Source organism: Polistes canadensis, unplaced genomic scaffold, assembly GCF_001313835.1.
Source record: "Polistes canadensis isolate GaletaPanama2010 unplaced genomic scaffold, ASM131383v1 scaffold_27, whole genome shotgun sequence".
Lineage (NCBI taxonomy): Eukaryota > Metazoa > Arthropoda > Insecta > Hymenoptera > Vespidae > Polistes > Polistes canadensis.
This window is the reverse complement of record NW_014569574.1, coordinates 139,791-164,688: the sequence shown is the minus strand read 5'-3', so window position 1 is coordinate 164,688 and position 24,898 is coordinate 139,791. Positions and strand designations below refer to the sequence as shown.

At 31.8% G+C, this 24,898-nt stretch overlaps 1 protein-coding gene across 9 annotated transcripts in view; it reads right to left on the bottom strand.

The window, feature by feature from the left end:
• Positions 1 to 13,615, bottom strand: part of LOC106783889 — a 17,911-nt gene extending 4,296 nt beyond the window's left edge. For 2 of the 9 annotated variants that reach the window (XM_014742862.1, XM_014742865.1), the window contains exons 1-9: positions 13,050 to 13,430; positions 7,459 to 8,727; positions 5,357 to 5,452; positions 4,852 to 5,031; positions 4,177 to 4,383; positions 2,967 to 3,265; positions 2,685 to 2,874; positions 2,256 to 2,448; positions 247 to 341 (exon numbers count right to left, since the gene is read on the bottom strand). In XM_014742862.1, the coding sequence (XP_014598348.1) occupies positions 247 to 341; positions 2,256 to 2,448; positions 2,685 to 2,874; positions 2,967 to 3,265; positions 4,177 to 4,383; positions 4,852 to 5,031; positions 5,357 to 5,452; positions 7,459 to 8,265 (2,067 nt within the window). In that variant the 5' untranslated portion in view covers positions 8,266 to 8,727; positions 13,050 to 13,430. Of the gene's footprint in view, positions 1 to 246; positions 342 to 2,255; positions 2,449 to 2,684; positions 2,875 to 2,966; positions 3,266 to 4,176; positions 4,384 to 4,851; positions 5,032 to 5,356; positions 5,453 to 7,458; positions 8,728 to 9,922; positions 10,050 to 13,049; positions 13,431 to 13,453 lie in introns of those variants that run through there. The other 7 variants (XM_014742857.1, XM_014742860.1, XM_014742858.1 and 4 more) reach the window with 7 other exon arrangements.
• Between the last annotated feature and the right edge of the window lie 11,283 nt (positions 13,616 to 24,898).

Here is a 24,898-nt window from a genome sequence, read left to right as displayed (position 1 = left end):
TTATTTATAAATAATTGTTTCTTTTTATTTAGTCCATTGTCATAATTACCGACACACAGGTAATTTTATATTAATTTCAATATAAAATATTTAAATAAATTCAAAGTGATGTGTCAATTTAACGTGCATAAATATCAATATAAAAATTGTTTGTATTAATATATTGTACACACACACACACACACACAGACACACAATTCTACATGCAGTGCAATAAAATTAGCAGAATATTTTCACGATGCTTACCCTTTGCTGACTGTGCACTATCAGAGTTCCTTTGTTACCGTTTGTTTGACCACTTCTATATGGCGAGTCCACGTTTCCATTTGTCAGATAAGGATCTACGAAGAAAATATCATTTAAAAATAGTTAATGATTCATAGCTTGATTTTTAATAAGATCTACGTTTTATCGATTCCTAAAAAGCGTCATCTATTCGTACTAACGTCGAAAGTCAAATTACGGTGCATTTCACAAGATTTATCTTTCTTGTTTTTACGAAAACCGATAGAAATGTTTTATTCATTTTCATGTACACCCGATGGCCATTAATTGTTCAGTGATGCAGGTACGCATAGAAACATTTCTGACAGTGAATTATATTGTTTTCTCAAAGATAAAAAATTAAAAAATGTTGCATTGGTTTATAAAAAAATTTTCAATAAAAATTATTTGTTAGTAATTGTTTAGAATTTATTTGATTATAACAATTAAAGAAAATATATATATTTTTGACGAAAAATTTTTCTGTTACATTATACATATAACACTTTGTTTATTATAAATTATTAAATGTGTAAATGTTATATATATTGTATTCGTAGATTATTTATTGTTAAGTTGTAAAATGTTTAATTGTAATCTTTTTTTTAATAAAAAAATTGTTTATAACAATGAATTGTTGATAACTAATTTATTTAACGTATAAATGAATTATTATATTTTTACGCAAAGATTTTGATAATTTTAATATTTGTTTGATAAAAAATTATTTAAAATAAATTGTTTATAACAAATTGTTGAATAATTTGATGAAAATGTTTGTTTAAAAATGATTCTTTTAAATGGTGTTCGAGATTGAAATTTCTACGATTTTTAGTTTCGGAGAGATTTGAAAATTAAATGTAAATAAAATATGGGTTAAATTGAGTGACCTATTGACCTGCATTCAAGTTGTCCCGCTGACCTGTCTGGTATAGTGACCTATATAAATTCCTGGAATTTAACGCCAACCTTCTTGCCGACGTAAACACTTTTTTTTCGTTTACCAGGAAACGTACTTGCGCGTCAGCTGTTCGTTGGGATTACGTGTGACAATTTTTAAACGATTTTATCTTTCGTATGGAAAGTCGTAGAGAGATAGAATAAACATTGTTTTGAAAGAAAAAATGTTCATTCTTTTAATCGTCTACTCAGTTATTATCGATGTCATTGAATTAATTATAAATGACCATCGGCGTACGTTTAAAAACAATTTTAATAGAAAATATCTAAAAATTCCCATTAACACGAAGAATATTTTTATTTTACATTTTGTTTTGTTTATTATTCTAAAACATTTCTATGTATTTGTGAACTATAACAAATAAAAATCGATTCCAACTTTAACTTATGCAAACTATACAAAATTTCTCGAATTTTGTTGTTCTCACTGTATATCGCGAATAAATTATAATTGGGGCTTAAAAATTCTAAAACTTTAGGGAATCGATTATCAGAATAGATCTAAATAATGATTGGAACCGGGTCTCGCCAAACGGGGAAAAAAATCCAAAAATCTTCATGCTAGCTACTAATCTGTGGATTACGAGAATTCGGAAATGAAGGATATTGTTTTCAATCAGAATATTCAAATCTAATCGAATATAATATGAATCAAATATATTTTACATAATATATTAAAATATATTCGAACAAAATAAATCTAATTGAAATGTGACAATTTCTCCGAATGATGAACAATTTTAACCAATCGCGTTTGTATAGAAAAATGAATGAAAAATCCTTAGGAGTTTAATAAATCAATTTTTGCGCGAACGATACGAAGTATAAAAATTATAGAATAAATCGAGGATAAAAAAAAAAATATGCGCGTAAAATTGAACAAAAAAATCGTATTTTCGTTGTTGTCTATTTAAATTTCAAAGGAACGAAAGAGAAAAAAGGGATTGGAAATTGGCAGACTAATCGAAAAACCACTAAGGATTCACACATCAAAGTATGCAATACCTTTGAGACAAGCAATCGATAATTACCCCCGTCTGACAGAGTGGTATTGTCGTACAAGATAAGAGTGCTGTTACCATTGTTGTAATTAAGACTATTGCTGCTGACGAGATTGGTCGCTGGATTGTAGGTACGAGTCGGTGACATCGGTTTTATTGTCTCCTTCACTTTGTAAGGCTTCGTTCCGATCTGTGGCACCTCAGCACCCTCGATGAAAAGAAACTGCGTATGTAAACAAAAACAAAAAATCATACACTATCAAAAAAATATAAAAAACATGCACTCTTATCGATACAGTAAATATAACCGTGTAAATGACTATTGAATATGTGCTAGTGTATGTGTATATGTGTATACGTGTGTTTGTATGTTTATGAGAAAACTGGGTTATAATTCATAAGTCATAGGTCATAGCTCGAGTAGACGAATGCAACGGGTTGATAAGAAAAATCGATTACCTCTACGGTGAGGGTGCCAGTGACGTCATCCTCCTCGTAAGGTCTACCTTGCAACGGTATAATTTGCCTCTGGCTCGGATTTGCAAGAAGTTCTTCGACCCCTACTATACCAAGTCCCAAGAATTTTTGACTCTTATTTACATGATCGTAAATTTCCAAGAGTACCTCAGTGGTGTTGTGACTGACATCACTGGATTCAACAAAATTCTTTTTTACGATCTACATACATACCCTTTTATTTTCACGTTTAAATTGAAAAGGAAAAAATAAGTTTTAACTTACAACAAGAATGCTTCGTCCCAAACTGGATTGGTTGTATCCTTTTTGATAGAAGTTTGATGCTTTTGCGGTGGTTCATCTAATTCGACAACGCAATATGGTTCAACCGAGGGCTGTTGACCACCAAGTTCTGTAGCTCGTACAACTTTTACAAGCAAACGCTTTTCACCGGGCAAGTATTGTTGTTGTTGTTGTTGTTGTTGTTGTTGTTGTTGTTGTTGTTGCAACTGGGTCGCAGAAGTTGCATTACGTGTTTGAAGACGTTGAGGAGATCCCTTGTGTATCATTGAATTTGAACTACTCTGTATAAACGAAATGTTAAAACATCAACGAGTATACGAATGATAAAAGATAGTATAATGTTATAACGATTAATGTACATTGTTATTTTAATTAAGCTTATTCGTTAATTAAAAAAAATAACATATATTTTTTGTTGTGTAATTTTTCCTTTTAATCGGATAAACAACAGATAGTACTGTTCTAATTACTTCAATAATAATCGCATGTACAGCCCACTTCATTCGAATCGATAAACACGCTTATCGATGATACACTGTAGTAATGTAGGTTTCATGATTGAAAAGTTAAAGAATGGAGAATAATTTTTCTTTTGCTTTTTTTCAATGATAGCAAAAACATAAGCGAAAATAGATATTTGTATACAGCGTGTTCATTTTAAAACTTGTTATCGTAAGAAACTTTTTATTTAAAACAACTTTGATATAATATAAAGTATGTCAGAGATATCGATGGAATAAGTTTGAAATCAATATCGAAACAATTTTTACGCATTCCACCCCACTTCTAACCATAACTTTAATAGCACCTACGTAATTTTCAATTTTTTAAATAATTTCGATTTTGTAAAACAAATAAGTCAGATATAGAATGGATAAATTTGAGATCGATATTTAAACGATTTTATGTTCCATACCTTTCACCCAATTTCTACCCTTCTTTTGAAATTTTAAATAGCAACCCCATATCTTGTGATACGTCATTTTAAAGGTAATAAAAATCTGAGATCACAGCGGTGGAAGATAAAATTGTATATCCATTGGTTTTAAACTTCCCCTTTAATACCCACGTAGATGTATTTTCTTTTACAAATAATTTTCCACTTAAAATTTCATTATTTAGGATAACCACAGAATTTTGATATTAATTGCATGTTCATTAATTATTGATTAAAATAATAAATATTTCTTACCATACTATCATAATGAACTGGTAAAGAGAAACCAGGTTGGGGAGGTGGTTCTCTCCATAATCGTGGACAAGTTGGATATTGTGATAGATTCAGATGAACGTTGGTACCCCTCAAAGCACCAACTACAATTTCCGTCACTACTTCCTGTAGTTGGCTCTCATCCAAATCCTTCTTTATTGTTCCTACCTGTGCCAGGGAAACCTTCACCTGGTACGAAACATCAAAACAACTTTTTTCATTTCCTCTCATGCTACCTTCGATTTAATACAATCATTCGTTTAGTTTCCTTTTTTTCCTTTCCCTAACACGAATAGGTAAAACCACAAAAGTACTTTACGAAAGAAAATTATTCTTCAAGATTAAAACCAATCGAAACAATCAAAATGATTGATTTGTAAATTATATATTTGAAAATTAATCTAATTTCAATCTTTCGTTCGAGCATTTTAAAAATACGAGTATCGAACAAACCGTACGTGGGTTGTTAGTAACGAAGGGGTTCAGATTTTTTCAATTTAATAAATTTTCTAGGAATGAATTTGTTTAAATGAAGCTTAAACACTTAAGCTTAGGTATACAGTACTACTAGTAATTTCGATTGATTCTAGTAAACATTTGGATGCATAAATTAATTGTCGATTGGTTGTAGTGTAAAACACACAAAGAAAAACAAACCTCGGGCCAGCCGTCGCATTTGAGATCGATGAGAAGTTTTTCGGTGATGCAAACAACGTTCAATCGTGCACGGAAACGATTAACGTTGACACGATAGTGACTAGACTCCAATTTGTCACCTCTTTGACGAAATGCTTTCAACTGGAGGGCTGGTGTTGCCTCGCAGTCGCACGTAATGGTCTATAGAACGAAAAAATTTGATGAGAACGAGAGACTAAATGAAAAGAAGAAGAAGAAAAAAAAAAAAGAAAAAAAAATGAGAAAACGACAGAATAAAGACCTTCTTCTTCTATTCGTAAAACAGAATGAATGGGGAGCATTATATCGCGAACAAAGTGTCTCAGAATTTGTATACTTTTTCTCCAGGGTATGAAAAACATGCTAAATTATTAACGATCTGATAACCTACAGCATCGACTTGTTAATAATCGAATTCTGTATTGCCTTATATCAGGATATAAATAATGATTAATAATGATTAATTATTGATAAACTGATTACTTACCACATCATCTTTCGAGTCGCATTCGCAGAAAATATTCGACAGTGTTGGTGGATGTGTTTCAGGAAGTACGCGTACAAATTCGACGCCCACACCATGCTGCAATATCAAACGTGTTGTTATCAATGTGTTGAATTAATTAAATAATCAATAACCAAAAAAATAGAAATAAATAAACAATAAATTTAAAACATTTAATATTGATCGAGTTAAATATATAAAACAGTGTCCAAAATAATATTGTTATATCGATCAACTTGTTCCAATCATATGTCTAGCATCTATGAACAAGAATTTCAAAGTGTCTACAAACGTACTATTAGATAATAACATTATTGTTGCGTTTTGGCAAGAAATTGGTATTCCAATTGGCAATAATACATGAAAACTGTTTACAGCCTGTAAATTATGATTCTCTTTCTCTCTCTCTCTCTCTCTCTTTTTCTTCTTCTCGGACAACTCATTTTAGCGTAAACACTTTTGGCTACCCAAGTAATTGGCTAAGATTTTAAATAAAAAATTTATTGAAAAAAAAAAAGAAAAAATATATATAATGTTCGAGAGAGATTCGACCTGTTGGATCTGCACGAGAGAAAAAAAAAAGTGCATCTACTTTATATCGCATTTCCGTTAGCTCGAAGACCGGACGTACGCGTAATCTCAACGCTGTCGATAATTTCACGTATGTTCACTTTTACACACATACGCATAGAATAATCTATAAATAATTTTCTTATGAAAAGAAACCTATTCACAGATGGTAGAGGCTAATTTCATATCATAATTCCCATTCATCAGGTCAGCCCATAAGTTCGTTCGGATTTAGGTCATACGTATGATTCAATTTCGGTTCCATCATCTTTCACTGGTACGTTTTTAATTAAGTTAAATCTTGCTCCTCTTTAATTGGACACTCGATCTCTCAGTTTTTCATTGACATTTTTCTACGTTGAATTAAAGAAAAATAAACCTTAGAAAAAATTTGTAACAAGAGCTACTGTTAATTCCCAGATATCGTGTTAAGTGTTTGCTGTTTATTTTTAGCCCCTTTACTCAAATTTTTTGTTAAAAGCAAAATAATGACTAATAAAAACGAATATTCGAAAAACCTTTTAAACGAATGAATTTAAGATGTATAATATATTTCATTTCCATTGTTTAAAAAATTCTTAAAAAAAAAAAGGAAAACAAAGAGAAAAAGCAGCAAAAGTAAAAGAAAGAAGTTAGAAATTGATGTGTAAATTTCATAATCCCCTAACGAATTGAGAAAAAATATTCGTAAGAGAAGTCGCGCGAGCAAATCGTTTCATTTTTGTCATAAATCATCGTGAGTCAGAGAAAAGAGAGAATGTACGAGTAGTTGGAAACACGCCCGCGATTCAAAATACGAATCTAGCGTGTTAGGTGGGTTAGATAATGTTTCGTAAGGGGCCAGAGGGTTCGTTGTAAGAAGGAACAAAGAGAAGCATTCTTTCGTAAGCGGATCGAGACGCTTTGGATTCCATTAGGTTGTTCAGACACGTCGGGGGGTCAAGTTTGCCACGTCAACGAGATAATTCAATCGGATAAATTCGAATAAGAACGACACGTTGTGTCGATTTAAAACGCCTTTCGCTCGAATCAATTGACTTTAATCTCGTGCGTTGAATTAAGGGCCGTCCCAAGGATAACAGAAGTTTCATCTTACGAGGGATTTAAATCCACTTGAAAATCTAAACGCCTACAAGTGCAAATAAACGTTCCGTGTGTTGTCTTATCTAACACCGTCACGAATCCCATTAGTATTTATTACCTCCAATGAAATATCAAACTTCGAAACTGGATTGTTCCTGATCGACAAATAGGAACAAACATTTGTGTTGTTTATTCCGATTAACGAGATAAACGAAACATTCGAACAATTAATCTACGAAACGAAATCATCCAACAGGTTGGAGTCGCTATTCTTAGATTTCCCGAGCGCCATCTGACACGGTGCGAGTTCGGTCACGAAGAGGAATCTTCCGCGAATGAAAAAGAACGCTAACGAGGAACACTTCTAGAATGACGAAAGAAAGAGAAAGAGAGAGAGAGAGGGAGAGAGAAAAAAAGAAAGAAAGACTGACCTCGTCGACGGAGCCGGCAGTAAAGTCGTTCAAGGAAGCCACCCAAATGGCGAGAAGTTCGTTGAGGATGACAAGGTCCGAGTGCAGCCAGACGATCAGTTCGTTGACCCAACGAACGGCTTCGGCGTCAGCACCGGTCGCCGTAGGTAAATGAAGGGCCCTCGAGCTTCTAGCAGGAGTGATAAGAGCACCGGAAGTCTTCCTCGTCAGTCGTTTCCGGACCGGGGGAGTCGGCGGTACGTAGCCAGGGGAAGAGGTCGAGGAAGTTGGGACAGCGGGTGCGAGGGAAATCGTCGAGGATGAACCGCTGGCACCTCCCCCGAAAGAAGCAGCTGCGTTAGAGGCAGCTAGAACAGCACCACCGATTCCAGTAGGACCGGTCGTAGTCGATGTTTTCGAGCTGGTGCCCGAGGGAGCACCGACCAATGACACTGATAATTTGTTAGATCTCTCCTGATGAGAAAGAAACTTAGCCCCGGTGGGGGCACCAGCGGCAACAACACCACCAGCAACAGCAACAGTACCACTCGTCGTCACCACAACACTATCGCCGTGAAAGACATGGCCGTCTTTCGTACCGTGTGAGCTACCGAGATCGTTTAAGACAAAACGATTGTAGACATACTTGCCGACGCACAATACAACAAGACCGAATAGCATCCAACCGAATATCAGCATCGATAATGTATCCATGGTCGTATCACCAGCCGAGTCGAAACTGCATATCAGATCGTCCACCCGCTCGGCCAAGTCGGCCATATTGACCCATCGTTCTGCCAACCAAGTCCAATTGGATTCCAAAAACATTCTTTTCTATTTTCACCCGCGAGCAAAGAGCGTCGTCCCCCCCACCAACTAGCCACTAATGTCTATTAATACGCCACGCATATACCCTGGGTATATGCCTCCGGACTACTGACACAAGAAACGCTACTCTATTCTACCGAGTGTTACCACCAATCGCTTCGCGCCTCTTCTTCTTATTCTTATTCTTCTTCTTCTCTTCGGTCTCGTTCTTCCTTCCGATATTTTCGAGCTTTTCGAGCTTTTAAACTGCGTCTTGTCGCCGAACCCGGCACCACTCGACCTTCCTTCCTTCCTTCCTTACTTACTTACTTACTTACTTCTTTCTTTTCGCTAACTTTCGATCAATAATTCATTTTAAACAAATCCAATCGTTCACGATGGCAAAAGTTAACGAGAAATCTTCACAACTATGTTTGTTTAGTGTTCTTCTTTATTACTCCGGACGCCTACCGTTTCTGTTATCTGAAAAGTAAAATAAAAAAAACCAATGAAAGAACCGTTAGAACAATTTTATGTTATGTAAAAATACACAATGTCTGTCGAATAATACAAAGAGTGTTACCACTACTACTACTACTACTACTACTACTACTACTACTACCAACTGATAACGGTACACGTGGATAAGGTCAGTTATACCATCAATAAACATATTCGAATCTTCTTTAAAATTTCATCGTAATCGTTATCATATTCTATCGATGAATTGATAAGCTGATCGATTGTCAAACGCTATGATGAACATTGATAAAAATTAGATATTTTTTCTTTCCTCTATCAAAATCGATTTATTAACGTAAGTACATGCCGCGACATGTATTTATCGTATAGTTTGTGAGTAATAAACCAAACTTACAATACGAAAGATAATACATTCTCAAACGGAAGAACATAAACGAGACCGTGAATCGCCAGTGTATGTGCCATTAACGTATCGCATCGGTGCCAATGCTAATGGTTCGAGTTCGCACGATGCCTATCCTATCCCCATTATATTGTATTAGTTTTTTTTTATCCCCCTTTTGATTCCTATCAAATAACAATAGCTAACTAAAGATTTCAACTACTGACGAAATGTCAACTATCACGCGATATACAAATTTTAACGTAGAGGGTCATTACAAATATATATATATATACATTCTTGAATTTAAATTTCGTTTTATGATTACGTTCACAAGACATTCGAGAAAAATATCTTTTAACGGGAGAAAAAAAAATGAGAAAGAAATGAATTTCGTAATACTTCGTTTTAAGAAACATTATGCGTTCTCACGCGATCTTTCAAGGACGCGTCGAATAAAAACTATAAACGATAATCGAACGAATTGAAAAAAAAACTCATCAATAAACGAAGGACAGCGAATTAAATGCGATGCTGTCAATTAGCGAGTTCCATTAGTATAATCTTTTAACAATAATTTATTGAGATATATAATATACAAAACAAAACAAAAATAAAATGATAAATTATAACAAAATCTATACTATACGTATTAAACGTTAATTTGTTTAATAATTAGTTCGAATTAAAAAATACAAAATATATAACGTTGATAGAGTGAATTTTTCGATAGGAGAGTAACTTTTGACCGTAGGAAATGATTCAAGGTCGTCACGTGTCTCTGGCAAACGAGATACCCCCTCCCCCTCTTACCCTCTTCTACCTCCTCTTTTTAGTTTCACTTTCCCCGCTCGTTCCATGATTTCACCATGCGTGTCTAAATCGTTTTGACACGAAAAGTCACCGTAATTATTTCCACTCTCTCTCCTCTTCTTCTTCTTCTTCTTTTTCTTTTTTTTTATCTACGTGTTGAAATTGACGTAATTCGTTTTAAATATAAAGATGATTCGAAATAAAAAGAAACAAGATTTCGTGGATAAGAGAGAACAGGTCAGACACGTTAGAAAATAAATTCAATTGAAATTAATTGGATCAAATTAGAAATTTTTTGGCATAGCTGGCATCAAATTAAAATTATATCTTGTTATCGTAAAACGAATGTGGAATTTTTTATCTAATAGAAAAAAAAAATTATTTCTTCTAATTGTAAGAGTAAAATCTCGTTTGAAACGTTAGTTTGAGTTTACTTGGTCGTAGTTCACATCGAGAAACGATAAATGTCAATCGGTGGTAATCTTTGACCCTAAGATACGTGTATCACCGTATGGATTTTAATAGTCGTTCGTAAAGAGAGAAGACGTCATTGTTATTCAGCATTTATTGTTTTATTTCTCTCCCTCTCTCTCAATCTCGACGTCTGTATCTATATTCGTCCTACGTTTTTTCAATACTATAATAAAAAGAATGAAAAAAAGAAATAAAATGTAAAAATAATCTATAAAAAACCGAAATTAATATCAATACAATAATTATCGTTTGTCTTTAAAAATTAAATTAACGTTACAAAAGTTTTTCGAATAATATAAAAATGAAATTTAATCGAAAAAGCCAAACAACTAATTATTATTAATTCTTAACGGACCAATGCCGCCATACAAACAGCATGGCACTTTTACTTATTAAGTTATCATAATAATTATTTATTTTAGGCCCTATATAGTATGATAGTTTTTTATGTAGAATTTGACGCTTAATAAATTTTCACTTAAAAAGATATTAATATTTTCTTCTTTACACTTGCAAAAAAAACGTCGAGTACGCAGTTTCTCTTTGCATGAAAAATAGCTTGGACCTGGTGGGAAGTAAACTTGAAATATTTGCGGATCGTTAATGATTAAAATATCGTTATTCTATTAATATGAAATTGATTCTATTAATATGAAAAATAAAAAAACTGATGTGTGTACTTATGTACGCACGTAAGAATTTATACTTCTTTAGCGTATCAAAACGAATATAACCTCAAAAATAACTTCAATTTTCCCGCTCATCGTAAATATCGACAACTTCGTGGTGTCGATTTTTCTGTCGCATCTAACTTCACTTCCCAAAACGCGCCAAAAGAGAAGTATAACTACAAAAAAATTCATCATAAGATAATAAATATAAAAGAGAATAAAATACTTTATAAAATTATTGACTCAATATTATCAGATGAAAAAAAAACATATCAATCACCGTTGACATCATCCGGAGCACCGACCTATCTACTACCATCATCAACGCGTCGATCAAATTCATCCAGCAAAACGAGACTTTCGTTGTCAATATTATTATAGAGAGATAGCAAGAGAGCACTCGATCAAATTGCAAATTGCTTGTATCCGGACCATGAACGTGTTAGTATAAAAGTACGCGCCACTTATTTCGCATTTAATCTCTACTTTAAATCTCGTTAAAACACGCCAATTAAATACGGCCCTGTCAAATGTATATACGAAAAGGAAAGAAAGAAAGAAAGAAGAAATCTCCTTGCCCGTTTTTTTATTTTCAACAAAATTGCAAATAATCTTACGTTAGATATTAAATCATCAAAATGTGTACACGTAAACGAATAAAGTTTAATCTTGATCGTGCGTAAAGTGGAATCGATAAGAGTTCGAAACACGCTAGGCTCGATTCTTTCGAAATTATCGATTAACTTAGTAAGTTAATGGTTTAAATAAGTATTCGTCACGCAAGATATTTAAATGAGAATTTCGTTTCCACGTTAGAAACAACTTTCGATAACTCCTTTTTATATTTTTGGTTACTATTTTCAAATACGATTGTGACCAATTTGAAACATTGTATCAGGTTGCTTGAATAAATTTGTGTCGATTTTGTATAAAAAAAAAAAAAGAATAATAAATTTAAAATCAACAATTTTTTATATATATATATTTCTAATATTACTATATTGAAAAATAATATTTATTTTAAATATAAATTTTTGTTTGTTTATAAATCGACACGAAACTTTCAATCAAATTCAAAGAACATTCAATGAAATTAAAAGCCGAAAGATAAATATTTTTCTTTGGTATAAAATAGAGTATATTTCCTTGTTTGATTTTGAGAAGACAGTAATAGGGGTGGATCATGTTAAAACGAGAAAGAATTTCAATCCCAAGGGAAGTAAAATGCGAATCGAAAAATCGATCCTCTCGAATTGCATCGAAGAGTATCATCAATCGTGTAATATCGTTTAGTGTTCTAATTCTTATCTCGCATTATCGAACATATTGAAAGAGCGCATGCACGTGTCTATACTTCTTAAACTTTCCACGATTGCGAACGATAACTCGTAGTCTGACATATTTTTGTTTTGTTATTTTAAACATGTCTCTCAATTACTGTAATGAAACTTCTTGAGTAAATAACGAAGTACGTAAGCACGTTAGTGTAATGCGAATGTCATTAAAGTTAATTGACGTTTCGATATTCGAGAAAAATCGATTGCATTGTGTTAAATTTTTGGTAAAAAAGTTATTCGATTACTTTAACAATAATACTCGGTAAAGTGTAATTGCACGTATTCAACACAAGGAAGTGTAGTTGAATGCGTAGGAGTGGTTGGTGGTATCAGTAACCCTCGTCATTTGGCGCCACACAGTTCCAAGGTGTCTGGTCTAGGTCTATTGTTTACGAGGAATCTCGAGCTTTGAACATCGAGATGATGTGATATCTTGTTCCGTGAAATTAGATCTTCTTCACCACGTGCCACGTGTTCCAAGAAATTTTTTCTTTTATTCTAAACACGTTAATAAATACGTGCTAACCACCATTCGGATGTTTTAATAATTAAATAAACGAAATAACAGAGTGAACTCTCGATATTTATATATATATATATATATGTGTGTGTGTGTAATGTGTAACTAAGAACTATCAACATTACCAGTACTTTGTACGGCCAGTGAACTTTACTCCTACACGAATCCTATACTCTCAGTATGTAATACACATCACCTTTTATTTCTCCTCTCTTGTTTACACTGTTACCTATCACGAATAAATCCCGAATATTCTCACTCGTATTTTAACACACTATAGAATAAATAAATATTTCTAATCCCTTAGAAAACAAAGCTAATCTATAAAGAAACACGTAATTGTTGCTAAAAAGATGACACACTTTCTAACCATCGTCGTTGATTTATGTTACAGGGATATTATACTTTCTCTCTCTCTCTCTCTTTCTCTCTCTGGAAAGCGAATAAACGCGCGTATTAGAAAGGAAATGGGAAAGAAAAAAAAAGAAAATAAGGAAAAAAAAAAATAGGAATTGAAGAGAAAAATTACCTTCGAGTTAAGAAAAATCCCGAGGGGCGGGGGGGGGGGAAACGAATATATAATGCAAATAGAGAAATATTATATTTTTGGATGGTGAGAAAAAAAACTTGATAAACGAACGTCCGCGTGACTACGCGGCAGTCCGCGGCGATCTGACTTTCGATTAAAGCGTATGGAACGAAGGAATGGGTTCACCACGCCATCGTAGGGGAACCTCCTACCCCCACCACCATTTTATGTTACCCCCACCATAACTGCGGCCCGATGAGCGCACCGCACCGCGCCATACCGGCATCAGCGCCTGCACCAACTCTCCCTCCCTCCCTCCCTCCCTCCCACTTTTTCTTCTCTATAACTGCTCTTGCCGCAAGTTGCTTTTAAAGCCGTACCGGTGGTTCCGTGTCCAGACTTCCCCTTTTCTTTTCTCCTTGGCCGCCCCCCCGCCCCACCATCCACCATCCACTTAAACCGAACCACCAGCAAGGATTCGGGTGCAACCCGAGGACCTACACGAAACTGGAGAAGGTCAGAGCAACGTGTTTGCCAGACCATTTTTTTTTTTATTAATCCCTCCCTATTCTTTTCAACATACCTAATTCTTATTATTTTTCCTGCTTGTTTGTTTTTTTTCGAGGTTTTTTTTCTCTTTCTTAGGGTATACAGGACCTTTTTTTCTTTTTTTTTTTAGGCTGTTGGTTTTAGTTAACACGAGCTAACACCGTTAGGGATGGTACAAATTTGGAATTAACTAAAGATAAAATGTTTCGTTTATTTGTATATTTTCATTTTTAATTTCCATTTCGCGTACAACGATTGTTATGGGTCGCACATTGTATTGACTCGTTCGTATGTAAAATAAAACGTCCATTGTATAACTGGAAAGATTGTTTTCTTTTTTTTTCTTTTTTATTTCGACAAAAGGGCGCGCCGGCGAGTCGCGGGCAAACACCCACCGACCAATCCGGGTGCTCGTCAATTTTCTCTCGCAAGGGTAGAAGAAATCGTAAAACTACAATAAGCTGGTGGGTTCGTAGGAACGAGTTCTATTTGGGAGTGAACAAAATTACCATAAACTACCCCCAATTTTGTTATTTTGTTGTCGACAAAACGGATCGATGATGGCGACTCTTGCGTTACGTTTTCATCCCCCTCCCATTGCTTCCCCACCCCTATCAAAACTATTTTTATTAATAACTTCCATAATTCGTGTGCGTTGTGTGTGTGTGTGTGTGTATAATTATAAACAACAACGATAAAAACATGAAGGGAAAGGGTAAAAAAGAAATGGAACGTAGAAATTGGAATTTGGTTCGATGAAGAAAAATTGATCTCTCTCGTGATGCATGTTGTCGCAACTAGAAGAGCAGCGGCGCCAGTGTCGTAGTCATAGTCGTAGTCGTCGTCGTCGTCGTCGTCGTCTAAAACAACCCTCAGGGAAAACGCGTGCCCGCAAGCCCCGATGAGATATCGATCCAATGCGCACCCATTCTCAAATCCACCACCCCTCTGCCATTCCTTTTCTCGCAACGATCTTGATTCTTCTGAATTTTATCATCCCTATCTCTCTCTCTCTCTCTCTCTTGAGATTTACTTCGAAAATTGTTTACCTTCGAAAGTAAAATATTTATACGATTTCTACCGCACCCATTCCTACGTATTAATCTTATCTCTTTCTTCAATAATAAATAAAAAAAAAAAGGGGGAAAAAAAAAAATAGAGGAAAAAAAATAAGAAAAATATCTTATCTCTGAGCGATATTTTTAAACGTGTTATGTTATGCTAGACGTTCTTCATTTGCACAAATTTATCGATGACTCAAAATATTGTATTCGTCTACTACTACTCATTCTTATTATAGTAAATTAAAAAGAGAAGAGGAGACAACATTACGCAAATGTCTTTTTCTAATTAATTGTAAGATATGTAAATCGATAGTGTACGATACGATTAAGAAGACATTCACGAATGTATTTTACTTATCTTGCCAACTCGAGAAAAACACGTTTTCTTTTTACTCCTTAACATTTTTCAAATAACATAATAATATAACGAAAGAGATAAAGAAAAACATTTTTTTCACTGTGTATCAATGAAAAAGAAAAAAAAATACTCTTCGAAATTATCTTCTTAATGTGTTTTCGAATGATACAAGTGTCGCATCGCGTTCCTGACACATGAGTAGTGTTTAACACTTATAATTGATTATATTACGTTGTCTCTTTTATTTATTTATTTTTATTACTTTTTTTAATCTTTACGATCGTAGACCCTGTATGTACGTATGTAAAACGATGACGTCACTCGAGCTTAACGTACGTATCACGATCCTGTTCTAATAAACGTGTCAATGTGTATATCTGTGTCTTATATATATATATCTCTCTCTCTCTTTTATTTTACATGGATTCTATTAGTAAAGATTGCGACGTCACACGATTCTGCGCTGTAAAAAAAAAAAAAAAAGAAGAAAATACTGACAATATGAGACGGAGAAGGAAAATGAATATTGTGTCATAGCCTCGTTCTTCTTATATCATCGCGAGATCTGTGGGTGAAGAAAGGAAGGTGACGTCATCAATGTAATGCTCGCTTCTACTTTGAAGTCCGATGATCCCAAGATGGAATCAGACGGAGATTACATATTTCAATTATTATTATTATTAGATATTATTCTTTATTTTCTACACTTATTTATATAAATCATTTTCAATTATTTGTTATTACATATTAAAATTTATATCGATGATTATTACTCTTTTGGTTAGATTAATATTTTATGTTTAGTAAATGTTAAATAAACTATTTAACAAAATGTTTTTTAAACAAAGAATAATTTGAAATATTTAAATGTGAATTATTGTATAATTACAAACTCGTTGTTAATGATATTATATAAATAACATTCACGGTAAATATGATAAATAAAACATGATCAAATGATCTCATCATAATCTATGACTATTGTTTCTTTGTAAATAATTTGACTCTCACGTAAAAGAATATTTTTCTAAAAGGTATCCAAAAAAGAAAAAAAATCCGGTTTATAACAGTTCATAGAAAATAATAATATCTAAATATATATATTGAAACTATTATAGAATTATTGTATAACTGTTACCACCACATTATCGATTATATATAACGTAAATAATATTCATGATGAATGTTATACCAATTAAAAATACGATGTCATAATCCTATGATTATTATTTCTTTGAATAATTTTACGTTTACTAAATATAAGAAGAAGAAAAAACACTTTTTTAAAAATGTATCCAATCAAAAGTCTGTAAATAATTTAATTGGATGAAAATTTGTTAAGACAAATATTTAAACTAGCGTTATTGTATAATTTATCTTATTTGCCTTGCAATATATATACAAATAACTGATGTTATTGTATAATGTATCTTACTTGTCTTGCAGTTGTATATATAATATGTATATATATATATATATATATAAACGTAAATAGCATTCATGGGAAAGGTGATAACGAATAAGAAAATGATGTCATAATCGATAGCAATGTCATGCCTATTTAAAGCATACTTGTGCCAGTTATTTTATACAACTTCCTTTCATATTATTATACACGCGCATAGAGTTGAGATCTTCATAATTAAACCGAACTATAATGTAATAAATAAATGAATAAAAAGATAAAGATAGCTTTAACATCTGGTGAAACGAACTTTAGTCGAGTAGGTAGAAAATGGCAAGGATTTATACTAGGTGAAAGATAATGTAAAACGGTGAACGTCAAGAAAACGAAGTGTCCTACTTGGGCGACCTGGAAGGTCACAAATCTCTAGCTCAGTGGTTCTCAAGATTTCCTTTAAAATATATTTCAAGGATCCGTACAATGCTTTTGGATCCTTGAATACAAAATTTAAGTACAATTAAATAATATCTTACTGTGAAAAAATGTACAAACCTAGCTCCGTGATGCTTAAAATATTCTTTGCAAATATCCTCAGGGTCCCAAGAAATGAGGATCTTTAAATAGAAAATTTAAATCAAATGCATTAAAAAAAATGTAAAACCTAGCCAGTTGTTTCCTAAAATATTATTTACACATATACTCAGAGCCCAAAAAAATTAGGATCTTTATAAATAGAAAATTTAAATCAAATTATAAATAATAATGCATTAAAAAAAATGCAAAACCTAGCCAGTTGTTTTCTAAAATATATTTACACATATACTCAGAGCCCCAAAAAAAATGAGGATCTTTATAAATAGAAAATGTAAATAACATTAAATAATATCGCACCAAAAAAATAAATGTAAAACCTCGTAGCTCGCTCAGTTCGTCTGAAAATATATTTACACATTTAAAAGCATTTAATAAAAATTAAATAACGTAGCACAAAAATAAAAAAGAAAAGAATATTACACAAGAAACGTGTACAGCGTATACTTTTTATTATTTTTGTCATTCATTTACATACAAATATTTTCAAGATACGTCATAAGAAACGAAGTAGTCGCCGATTAATCAGTGCTCGCATTAAATTCGCGCCATTACTTGCTTTGTTTGTTTGTTTGTTTATTTAATTATCATCTTCTTTTTTGTTCGTTTTTGTTTTATTTTATTCTCTCTCTTCTTCTAACCCCATTTTCAATCAACACGATTCATAAACGCACACAGAGTGCACGTCGAATACAAATTTGTTCGTCTTCTTGCGTATATAAAACTGAAACTTTGTTCACTCATCATCCCCCATCCCTCTACACACAATCATTTTTTTCTCTTAAATATGTATTTATTTTTATATTTTATATTTGAGCTTCGCGTATCCAATATGGTTCCCGCGTATTATATAATACGTCATACGTTACAAAATGAAGCTTACTGTTTCTCCCATTTATATTAATAATAATAATATAATATAATATAATAATAATAATAATAATAATATTAATCATAATAATAATAATATTACTAATAATAATAATATTAATAATAATAATAATAATGAAAATCCTGTCAGCTTACGGATCAACAACGAATAGGAAACGGTCTGACCATTTATCGGTGGTAGACGTTGCCGATGATCCGAAGGAATATTTTTTAAATCGTCCTCGGAAGAATTTTCCGGTATTTGTCTTAACGAGGATCAACATTCTTACGGAGAGGACGGGGGGCGGGGGGGGGGGCGAAAAAAACGAGCGTCGAATCGGGATGGTTTACCATATAATCGTACTTTTCTTCGACAGTACGAGTGGCTCATTTAAAATTAGTTCCCAAGTTCTCGTTATTCGAGAAATAATTTTATTTCGGTTATATATGAGAACATTTATTATCAGTCCTTTCAGTTTTTTCCTTCTTTTTTTCCCCCTTCTTATCTTTATCCTCCTTCTAATTTTTCAATCGTCACGTTCGTTGATAACAATTAATTGTGGTTTAAGTTCGTACGTAATTTATTTCAATTGCTCACATCCAAGAACGCGCATCGTCAGAAAAGAACCTCGAACGAGTTTTTATTTTATTTTTCTTTTTTTGTTTTTTTTTCTTTTTGTTTTGGCAGTCGATCATAGTTTTCACGTAAACGTATATGTATTTAGTTTGTTTTTAAAGTTAATAATGGTGCCGATAATTATGACAGTGTTATTGAGACAATTAAATTGGAAATATTAATTTTTGATTTATTTTATAGTAATCCAAAATGATTTATATTATAAAATAAATCAATAAATATTGAATTTGTATATAATTTTGTTGACTTGGGTTAAATCATATCATAATTATCGGCACGTATTGAGAACGTATGATTATATTTAGATTGTATATCACCAGTAGTCGCATTTAAAATATCTTTTACGAGAGAGAGAGAGAGAGAGAGAGAGAGAGAGAGAGAGAGAGAGAGAGAGAGAGAAAAAGAGAGCAAGAGAGAGAGAGAAAAAAAGAAAGAAAGAAAGAGAAAGTTTAAATTAACAGCAATTTAGTTGACTGATATTTTATTTATTTTTTTATATGTATTCTGATTCGATGCAGGTATTAAAATATTTAATTGCATTATTTGGAAAATTAATTTTGCACTTTTAAATGTTTACTTTTACTGGATCTTACTTCGGTAGATGAAGAAAGACAGAAAGAGATTTAAGAATTATTATTATATTTATATAGTTAAAAAAGAATCTCACACATTCGTTGAATTTGTAATGAAATTCAAACGAATTTTCTCTTCCAAGCAAAATCATTCCACTCCCTCCACCCCCTTTCCCACACTTATTACTTAAAACGTATAAACACGCTTAACAAGTAAATCATTTGATCATCACATAAGTAAATCGATTTATTTATTGATTGATTAAATTAATAATTATTACTATTTATTTGTTGTTGATGTTGTTGTTGTTGTATTAATGATTCCTTCACTTAAGAATAAGCCTTAAATACGAAATGTTCTCGAAAACATTGTTAACGTTCGGGAACGATGATCGAAAAATGACATCATTGTAATATTTGTATGTGTGTGTGTGTGTGTGTTACGATAATCGATTATATACAAAATTATGAGACATCTTTTAGAAAAATACGAAAAAAAAGAAAAAAAGAAAGTGGATATTTATGGGGAGAAAAAGAAAAAAAGGAAAATGTAATGTGATTTGGGTGAGAAAAAATGTTATTATTAATTTGTTTCGTTTTGTTTATAATCAACGATCGCAAGCGTTCGAAAAGCGTCTGATTTGTTAATCATTTATATATATTTTAATGGTAGCACAGTAATTACAATACACAGTGTTTATAAATGGCCACGCGATTACTATAACTTTTGTTCTCTCCCTTCTTTCCCTTTCCCATTGATGATTATTATTATTCTTATATATTCTTCATCGTTATTTTAATTCACCGCATAACGTAACGCGTACGCTTATTATCCTTCGTATTGTTTTTTTTCCTTTTTCTCATTTTTTTTTCACTTTTTATATTCATTTTATTTTTTATTTTTTATCTCTTATTTTATTTAATTTAATTTAATTTTAATTTATTTTAATTTTAATTTAATTTAATTTTATTTTGACCTCACTCGTACAAATCTCGCTCGATCCTTAAATAATTTTAATTATAACAAACACTCTTAATACTCGCGTTAGGACTATATCATAGTTTAAAATTATTTAATATCTATCATATATATATATATATATTTATATATAAATGCATTTTAATACTAAAAAAAAAGGTAATTGCGAGTGCTGCGGCTGTTTTTATTCTTTTTTTTTAATCCCCTTTCCCCTCATTTCTTTGCGTACAAATTTGCAGCGATCTATCATACATCTTGCATCCTCCCCCTCCCACCCTTTTTCCATTTATCGTAATTTTTTTTGTTCTTTTATTTAAATTACCGTTCCGTCATTATCTTCGATAAACTTTCGTTAAAAAAAAAAAAGAAAAATAATCGATGATCTCGAGATCACTGCGCTTTCTCCAACAGCCTTACTTTCCCCCACCCCTTCCCCTATTTTTTTATCTGACTCTCCCCCTTTCTGTTTCATTCGCACACTTTCATTCATCTCCACATTCTCTTTAATTATTGTTTGTTTTTTTTATACTCTCACTTTCATTCACTTTCATACACTTCTTTGCTTGCCTCCCATATAAATATCCTTGCTCTCTTTTCCTTCTTTTTTTTCTTCCCTCTTTCTTTCTTTCTCTTTTTCTTGTTTTTTTTTTCTCTTCTCTTTTACTACAAGCTAAGACGTAAAATATGTAAGTAGGTTATTATCGCAACTTTTGGAACAAAAGTTGTTAACGATCGTGTCCCGTTGCGGTGTATTATAATATTATGAGGATCGTTGTCTTCTTCAGGCCAAAAGTCGATCCACAAATATAAAACTTCCAAAATTCTAACGTTAAAAAGCCCATATACACATTAAAACATGCATTGGGGTACATAAATTTTATGATTAATATATCAGAAAAATAAATTGTTATTTTTTAGTATCATAGAAATAATATTGAAACAAAATCGATAATGTTAAGTCAAACTGAAATTGATAAATAATCTTAATAATAAGGTATCATAGGGAATTTGGACATCAAAAAAAGAAATAGAACTTAATTTTGATAAGTGGGACGTTTTATTGGGACTTCTTCAGCAACTGGAAATTTTATTTTATTGTTATTTTTATATTACGAAATACATGAGACCCATACATTATAAAATATTACATGTTATTTCTCATGTATTTCGTAATATAAAAATAATAATAAAATAAAATTTCCAGTTGCTGAAGAAGTCCCAATAAAGGGACGAAACGTCCAACTTATCAAAATAAAATTCTATTTCTTTTTTTGATGTCCAAATTCCCTATGATACATTCTTATTAAGAATTTTATATTTGAACGAGAGAAACAACTAATTGATAAATAATAAAATCTAAGTCTTTATGTATCTCGATTTTAAAATGTTTACGATACACGTTACAACGTTTACGAGTATACTTTAGCATGAGAAACAATTTCCATCGATGCAGGAAAATATGCAACATTGATGACAAACTGAAAAGAATTAATAAAGTGTATGTCATACTGATATTAAAGTAACTTTCATGAAACCTTTTTAGTACAACGATGCATATATTGCAAAGTTTTGACATGTATATGGGGCTTTTAGATCGAGATGATCAGCTCTTATCACATCTCGATACTCTCACAATGTATAGGGCCACATTTACTATAAAGTGCATTAGGCGTAAGTTGGAGTCTTGTTTTTCCTTTTTTTTTTATGGGTGTCATATTTTAAAACTGTTACTTTTCGCAAATAAAAATATATAATATATATATAAAAAAAAAAAAAACAAACAATTTAGTATACTAGTATATACTTGCTAAAAAAACCAAGGATAGAAAAAAATAACTAACGAAAGTAAATAATACCAAATAAAATTAGAGATAATAAAAATGGATTATATTGATTAAATTAAATATATTTTTTCTGATTCTTTACTTTTTTTTTCTCCTTTTTTTTTCGAAGCTGGGTAAAAGAAAAATGTTTCGCCTAGGGCTTCCAAAATTATAAATGCGGCCCAGTTCGAAATCACGACGAATCGTATTAATAGAAATACACGCACGCAAATATATATCGGGTTGCTCGGAATGTTCGATAAAATTCGAAGGCAACATTTAACAATTATATAAAATGTTGTCTTGGAATTATTTTTCTTTTCTTTTTCTTAAATCATCGCGAACTTTCAAAGCCACCCCGATACTTTGAATTAATTCGTTTTCCCTTAATGGTATATTCAAAATCGGAAGTAACGAGGCACGATCGTAGTTGACGCCCTTCTCCTCTCCTCCCCCCCGTTCATCGTCTACGATCTCGAAAAAAAAAATAAAAATTAAATAAAATGAAATATAAAAAATAATATAAGCAACCTGTTGCCACACGAAAAATGAAGAAGTGTTCGATGATATCAAAACACAAATATTATTCTTTTTGTGTCGCGCTAATTAAATTAATTAAATTTCTCTTATTCTCTCCCCGTTTTTATTTTTTTCTTCCTCTTCTATTCTTCCACATTCTTCATCCCCCTCCCCTTCCCCCTCGCCCTCACCCTCACCACGCCATCCCTTTTTTCTTCAGGTTTCATTTTTACCATGAAACACCATAATAATAATAATATTCTACAATATTTTACGAAACGTTTGCTTGCACATCGTTGCTCTTTTTATTTTCTTCTTTCTTTTCCACTTGATAATGTTTATACAAAGTTTCCATTGTTATAGCGGTCACACTTAAAATCTATGATATACTGCATTTTCATTGAATATAATACCGAGCACTATTTCAAAAAACTATTGCAAAGGCATCAAGGAACAACCATCCCTCCCATTCTAAAACAATTTCTACGACCCGTTACACGTTCTGTCACAATATTATTAAGCGACCTCGATGATTCCATTTTTATGGTGTTCGTATAATAAAACAGTTTATTCGTTCATTTGTTCGTGTTATAGTTCGTCCGTTCGAGAAATCGTAAATCCTTTAAAGGAACTTGCATCGTTCATTTCTATTTTTTCTTTTATGTTTTATACACATTTTTACGAAACAACAATAAATGCTTTAGGTACTTGGTAGTTTTTTTTAATAATAACTCCGATCAAGGGATGATAAACCTCCGAAAAGCGTGAGGGACTATTTATTATCATTATTATTATTATTTTTATTATTATTATTATTATTATTATTATCATTATTATTATTATTAATAGAAGAAAGAAAAAAAAGGAGAAGAAGAGAAGAAGAAAAAGAAATAAAAATGAACGCTTTTTTGAAACATACTTCAAATTGTGTCGTCTATTACGTTCAAGGGCGTTCTTTATAAGAAAAAAAAAATAATATTTAAAAAAATAATAATAAATGACGAGAGATAGAGAGAGAGAAAGATAATCACGTCCAGGACGTTCTCCTTTCTCTTCTAAATGTGACAATAATTATGACAGTGGAATATTAAAAATTATTATTTGCACAATATAAGTAATAATATAATATATAATAAATTATGGAAAAATAAATTATATAAAATCAATTGTTTCTTAAGTGTTTTGACTTGGCCCACTGTCACAATTACTCTAGCATAAATAATTAAAAATATAATAAATATTACATTATTCCTATAAATATATAATAACACTAGAACTATCAACAATAAATTTATACCTAAATCGAATGACAAATTAAACTAAATTTAAATATAACATAAACGTAATGTAAATCTAAAGAAAAAAGGCGGGGTGAAATCTTAGAAAAGAGAAGATCCACATATATAAATAAAAAATTATTTAAATATTAATAAAATAAAAAAAAAAAAGACCAATCACTATGAAATTCGATTGATAGTTCTAGTGTTAAAAATCTCCCAACGTGTGAGCGAGAAAATCGCAAACGTAAAACAATAATAATGAATCAAATGTACAACATGCATGCATTTGTTCGCGTTCATCTCATTTAATCTCTCATTAGGGTTGTGTCGAGTATCATGCGTGATGTTTTAATACTCGTGTGTGCGATAAGAAAAGCGAGAGCTCGAATTAATTTACAAAAGACGATTATAATTGAAGAAGAAACAAAAAAAATAAGGAACATACATATGCTATGGATTTATGTTATGTATGTAGTACGTATGTATATTGGTGTATGTATTTATAATATATGCATAAAGAAGATAAAGACCTTCCTTTGTAATTTCAGCAGCGTGCGTTTCTCTCTATTTCTTTCTTTCTTTATTTATTTCACATTCTCTCGCTCTCACTAAATACGTCTTTCGCGTTAAACTCGCTTATTATAATTATGTGCGATAAACGTGCATTCTCTTTTTGCTTTTTTTTTTTTTTTTTTTTTTTTTCTAATCTTTCTCTCTTATTCGCGTCATCCTATCTCTACGTTGGCCGTAAAGAAAGTGAAAAATAAATATATTATTATTATTATTATTATTATTATA